Source organism: Nematolebias whitei, chromosome 15 (genome assembly GCF_014905685.2).
Source record: "Nematolebias whitei isolate Nwh7 chromosome 15, NemWhi1, whole genome shotgun sequence".
Lineage (NCBI taxonomy): Eukaryota > Metazoa > Chordata > Actinopteri > Cyprinodontiformes > Rivulidae > Nematolebias > Nematolebias whitei.
The window spans coordinates 23,740,520-23,747,065 of NC_056512.1; the positions used below are offsets into that span (position 1 = coordinate 23,740,520).

General features: G+C 37.8%; 1 protein-coding gene across 1 annotated transcript in view; it reads left to right on the forward strand.

Annotated features, from left to right (window-relative positions):
* LOC119422149 (protein shisa-8) overlaps positions 1–6,546 on the forward strand; it is a 173,327-nt gene that overhangs the window by 62,043 nt on the left and 104,738 nt on the right. Inside the window, exon 3 of the mRNA XM_037689505.1 lies at positions 1,549–1,664. Coding sequence (XP_037545433.1) covers positions 1,549–1,664 — 116 coding nt within the window. The remainder of the gene's footprint in view (positions 1–1,548; positions 1,665–6,546) is intronic.

Sequence of the window (6,546 nt, forward strand, 5' to 3'; positions counted from 1 at the left end):
ACACACACACACACACACACATATATATATATATATATATATATATAAATGTATATATATATATTTTTTTTACATTTCTTTTTACTTTTTAGATTCATCTTGTCTCGATGACTGAGCATCTGAGCAACATATAATACCAACATTTATCTTGGATCATCATCATGAGTTTGTTTCTATCATGTTTGGTGAGAGTGTGGGACCCAAAGCACAAACCAAAACGCCAGCCTGAAAGAAAAAAAAAAACTAATTTATTTACAAAAAGAAACCAAAAAGCTTTTGTGGCACTAAAATATTCACAAGTAGGTGAATACTAGGAGGCTCGAAAGAACAAAATATGAGCAGCTTGTAACACACAGACAAGGAACTAACTACAGCACACACACAGTACAGAGACTGTAACGAGGGAGAAACGCCAAACACCTGGGGGATTACAGATTGGGAACAGGTAAGAGTGGGAGGGGTAGAAGTAGAAAACTATGTGGGGAGAAAACACTGGGGAAACTTAAACACAAGTAAAATGGATATAAGAATCACAAAAATAACTAAATGACGATTTCTATTTTCAGCACATCTGTTCCATTTATACTAGATAAAAATGTTGTTGACTGATTGAAACAACTTCAGAACTAATACAGACACTAACACGTTTATACATATTTACTTCTGTAAACAAGGCATGCTGCATGTGACATCACATCCTCTTCTGCACAGGTGGGTGGCTTTGTGTTTGATGGACGTTACATTTATCTATATGTAAAAATAAAAACTGATCTCAGCAAAAAATTCTAAATTGAGCAACAAGGCCTGCAGTGTGAAAGTAGCCTATAAAATGCGAGACTGGAATTATTTTTAGACAGAAGAAATGCATTTTGGTCTTCGCCTCACTCAGACTAGCTATTAGCTTGTCAATCTGCTCAGAATTAAACACCATTTCCCTAAAACCGAGGCTGCTCATTAGGCTTTCTACAACAGGTAAGATAGTAATTGGCCATAACATTTCCACAGAACCCCTCTTTAAAACTTGTGATTTTCAAAATACAAAAAAGATCGAGTTAAAAAAAAACAGCATAACAAGTCAGGCTTACTTAAAATCTATCCTTTTTTTCTGTTTTCAAATTATTCGAGGACAAAATATCCTTAAAATACAGATATACCCTGAAGGCCTTGGCACATTTGTAATGAAATACACAATAACGGGTAGTACAGGAAATACACACATATAGTCTTTGTTTATAGCATCGGTTGCTGGATGATACTGAAGCAGCCTTCTGCCTGATGGTATTCCAGTTTCAAGCTGCTGTGAATAAGACTTTAAAACCAAGTCTCATATTTTATTCACATTTATTTGTTCTTTATTGTATTTTTTTACAATCTCTAACTCATTCCTTCCTGTTCTCTTATCAGTTCAAGATTTTTTTTTTCTGCAGCAGCTTATTATTTCTATTTCTGACGTATTTGTCTTGTGTAAATTCGCTTAAACACACATGTTGTAAGCACATGAAATGATTTGTTCCATATATAAATATATTTCCTTTTCCTCCTGTCCAGGACTTTGACGGAGCTTTTGAAACAGCCGGGAGAGGCAGGAGTGATAGACGGAACTGGAGTTCATCATCCTATAGGGACAAATGGCATCGCTGCCAGGACGCTACGCTCCAACAATGGTAGGATTTCTGTGTGTGTGTGTGTGTGTGTGTGTGCTCGGTCAATACTTCTGGATACACACAGTAGTATGTGTAAGTTGTACTGTACTGTAAGTACTTGGAAGTTGAAGCTAAATGATAACCTTACAACAAGCAAGTAATGACAAATAAGTAGCGTTGTAACGTCTAGTAATTTTTTGGAGGTTTAGCGACTCTGACTTGAAAACGCATATAATTCCATGTTTGCCAGATAGAAAATGACAAATGTCATACTGTCACTTTATATTGTTGTTTTTCATCCAAACATATGAGCTAACTTTGTTTTTTTGAGGGGGATCGGCGGATTGTTGGTTGGTAAGATGTTTGGTGCCTGAAAATGCCAAATCTATGAAATATGTGGGCTTTATACAAAAAGCTATTAATCGTATGTCACATAGACCCTAAACCTATTGTATAAATCAGATAACTATTGTATGTCTGGCAGCAGTTTTGTTCTTATTCTTCTGAACAAGCGGCCCAGTCCTCGTGCAGCATCTCATGTACCAGAAATATCGGAATTGTGACCAAAAAAAAGAAGAATGAACAAAACAAAGTTCAACATATTTAAGCTGTTTATTACTCACTTTCTGTCTCCCCCACATTATTATTTGCTCCTACAGCTTTCATTACATTCATGCACACAGCCAATTTTCCAAATGACAGTAGGTGATGATTAAATTAGTGATTACTAGCAACTTTTAAGACAACTATTAGGTACTTATCTTGCAAAGAAGTTGGCAACGCTGCAACTAACTGACAACTTGCAAGTGTCTAGGGCATCTTTTTAAAAGGAATTTGTAGTATCGGACCTGTAAGATGAAAAAGGGGGTGTTAAATGTAAATTCACGGCTTTTTAACACTTTAAATTTTAAAACGCATACCTAAACATATGAAACAAAAGTATGATCAAACATACAGATTTAGCAGCTTATTAGAAGGTGATGTCCGAGTCTGGCGGTTTAAATCTAAAAGGTGAATGTGAAGTGTGTTTTTACAGAACTGTAATCTATCAGTGTCCCAACTTCACAACACATTGATGTGGTGTGTTTCATGGCACATTAACTTCTGAGCCTCTAAGCAACTAAAGGCCTCTCACTCTTTGGCTATTGTTCATGAATCAGCTATCGAGCAATAACTGAACAATAAGAAAGCAGAGCTGCAAGAAAAAAATGTCACAGATGTTGTTTTAGGTCATATTTAACAGCAAACCGTGACTTTAAGATTTAGACCTTGAGTCAGGAAGTGAAATTATACCAACCTATAACACGCTACCATTGAAAAATGGAGTCATGGTTTGTTTTCATCACTTTTCCCCCCAGTTTCATAAGCCAGGAACTCACTGAACATGTAACACTTTCCCCCTTTTTATTCATCAGCTACAACTTCAGAGTTCCATCCATCCATCCATCCTTTATCTTTTACCCGCTTCTTCCATTTTGGGTCACGGGGGTCGCTGGTGCCCATGTCCAGCAATCACTGTGCGAGAGGCGGGGTACACCCTGGACAGGTCACAAGTCCATCACAGGGCCACATAGAGACAAACAACCATTCACTCTCTCACTCACACCTAGAGATAATTTAGAGCTACCAATCAGCCTAACATGCATGTTTGTGGTCTGTGGGAGGAAACCGGAGTACCTGGAGAAAACCCACGCATGCACGGAGAGAACATGCAAACTCCACCCAGAAAGGCCCCCGGACCAGGATTTGAACAAAGGACCTGCTTGCTGAGAGGCAGCAGCTCTACCAGTTGCACCACCGTGCTGCCCCATCTGAACATAACATTCTGAAAACGTCCACCCATTTCAGTCCCAAGATTACCCAGAAGGCTCTGCGGCTCACCCAGTCTCTTGCATTCAAATACAACATGTAATTTCAATAATTTACCAGTACATTGAAATTAAGAAATTGTACAAAAACCAACAGAACTTACTATTTCTGTAAAATAATTCACAAGTTTATGAAACCTAAAAACAAATGTATTGTTGAAAATTATCTATGTACAGTACTTCACAGTTCGACATTCGCCTGCTCGCTCTTTCGCGGTTTTTCAACATAAGATTGCACATGAGACACAATTGGCTGATTGATGGATGAGCCACACGATCGGCATGGAATTTTTATTAAAAATAAATTATTTAAAAGTATTTAGCAGCTGCTGCACCTGTGTGCAGCCCACAGGTGTAGGGAGAAGCTCCTGCCTGCAGCATGTCATGATCTCTCCTCTGCAGCAAAGAAGTGGGCGTGGCCGAGAGCGCTGGCAGGTGGCAGAGTGGCATTCATGACATGCTGTGCTCTTTTAGAGCATTTAAAGTTTAGAAACATTGTTTAAAATATTGCAAGAGTACTAAAATAAACTACTTACTACTTGTACTACTATCCCTACTTTGCAGTTTTTCACTTATCACAGGAGGACTGAGAATGGAAACCCTTATGATAAACTCCTAAATGGGATATTTAACTTTCATTTTTTACAACTACAATATTTTGTGTGAATTTTTGAATTTACAAGTTGCAACAGAATGCATCACAAATCTTCACATGGAAAACAAATAAAAATGTCTTGCAGGACCTTCCCAGAAGGTTCAGCGCTCAGTGTTTTGTCAGCACAAAATCTAGACATCAATATTATGATTGACTAATTTTCCTGTCAATTATTTAACAAACTCATCATGGAGTGCCTCTGACTGAGCTCAGCCTTCTCTGCAGACAGTGAAGTCCTAACAAATGACAAAGAACCTTCAAACATTTCTTCCTGAAGACACATGTTCAGAAGAATCTGATTAGATAACTGTATTTTCATAATATTAAAAACTAGGGATGCACGATATTGGATTTTTGGCCGATTCCCGATATGCCGATATGTTAAAACTTATTTGGCTGATAACCAATACTGACATTTTATATATGTTCCTTTGTCAGAGCATAGCCCTTTTATTTACGCTTATTTGCTACAAAAATTATGTAACAGCTGTAAGAACTGGTGACATATACAGCCATATGATATTCATAGCACTTTAACTTGTATTAAATGAAAAGTGTTAAATGTTATTTATAAGCATTAGTCAGCTGTGATGCTGTCTCACTTGTGGAGGTTTGTTCCAGGTTCCTAGCTGCAGTGTGGGATCCTCTGCGCTCCTGTGCATGAAGGACAGACTTTTTAAGTTCAAAGTTTTTGTCTATCCATTGTGCTATTAGACTAATCATGCTAACGAGGCTAACACTTGACGTCCAAATGTCTGTGGAGAAACTCACCCAAGTGCTATCGGCTATTAGCTTCTCAATGATGTCGGAAATGACGGCTTGTAACTCGGGTAAGGTTATGTCGGAAAAATATCTCCAACTGGGGATGATGTAGCGAGGCTCAACGTAGTCCAAGCATCTTCATAAAACAACATCCTCAACAACAACAAAAAATTTCCACACCGCCGACATTTTAAATTTTCCTTTCCACCGTGAGATCAGGTAGGTGCTCATGACATCATCACGTTGAGCTGCCGCTGCAGGCATCCTTGTCACTGGGTTATCATTCAAAAACGGCATCTTTTATATCAGTGAGTTATTTTGATGGAATGGCCGATGTCCGATATTGAACTTTAACGCTAATATTGGCCAATACCGATACCATACCATTATATCGTGCGTCCCTATTAAAAAGGTCTTGCTCAACTGCAAAGCATTTTTTAGAAAATAAAAGAATTTAGCAAAAATAAGTAAAACAAGATTGAAAATGTTTATTTTATACCAAATTAATATTACAGTTCCCCACTGTCTTTATGGAGAAACATCTGAAGACTTTATGAGTGAACATGCATGTTGACACCCATCGTCCACAGGTGAGGAAGAGCAGGGACAGACCGGTCATATTTAATTAAGCAGTAATTAGTTGCTCCAGCTCCAGACACTCAGAGGGATAACTGTGTGACCCATCTGCCTGCTTCTTCATGCTTTGACTACAAACACACACACATGCTCAGTGCAGCTGAGTTTCATCAGTGATCAGAGACTTAAATTAGTGGACATATTTTCTCAGGGTTCATTCGTAACAAGCCTAATGGCATGTTCAAAGGACAAAGATCCTCGCTGCCTCGCAGTTTTACATGTTGCACCGGGGCCGTCCAGCTGTGAGAAAAACAGTTTTCTTGGGTTGGGATTTACTCAAGAATACCTCCAACATTAGGATTAGGTTTCCCCCATGCTGCTGTATTCCACGTAAAAGTAAAAATACAGTAATGAGACCAATACCACATGTTCCATAGGCTCTGCTTCTGTTCAGATATTCATTATTCAAAGGTTTTTTTTTTTTCACACAGTTAGAAACACTTGCACTTGTGGTGTTTATTTTCACACTGAGACAAAAAGAAAAGACTTTCATCTTCCCACTGCTGGATAAAATAAGTTTTGGCCTCATTTTCACCTCTCCCTCTGCTTATTAACACTCAACACTTTTCTGTCCTGCTTTTCCTCATTCCTCCTTCCATTAAATAAATCCTCTCGGTCTTTTACTCTAAGCTTTTTTTTTCCTCCACATTCCTTAGTCTTATTTTTAATTTAGTGCTTTTTCAGTTCCAGTAGAACAACAACCTAAAAAAAAAACCCTCACTTATTAAAGTGCTTCTTAAACTTCTTTAGAATCAAGTATGAAATTCAGTCTTAATTCAGAATATATAAAACCTACATTTACGTGCAACGCAAAATGTTAAAGGTTTTGGATTACATAAAACTTTCATATTTGAACGAAAATTGTAGCATTTTGGGATTTTCAAAGGTCCCCTTTCATAAGCAAATATATATTCATTCAACCTTTATTTAGACATGTTAATCCCATTGAGCCTCGAGGACTCATTTACAAGAGAGACCTGAT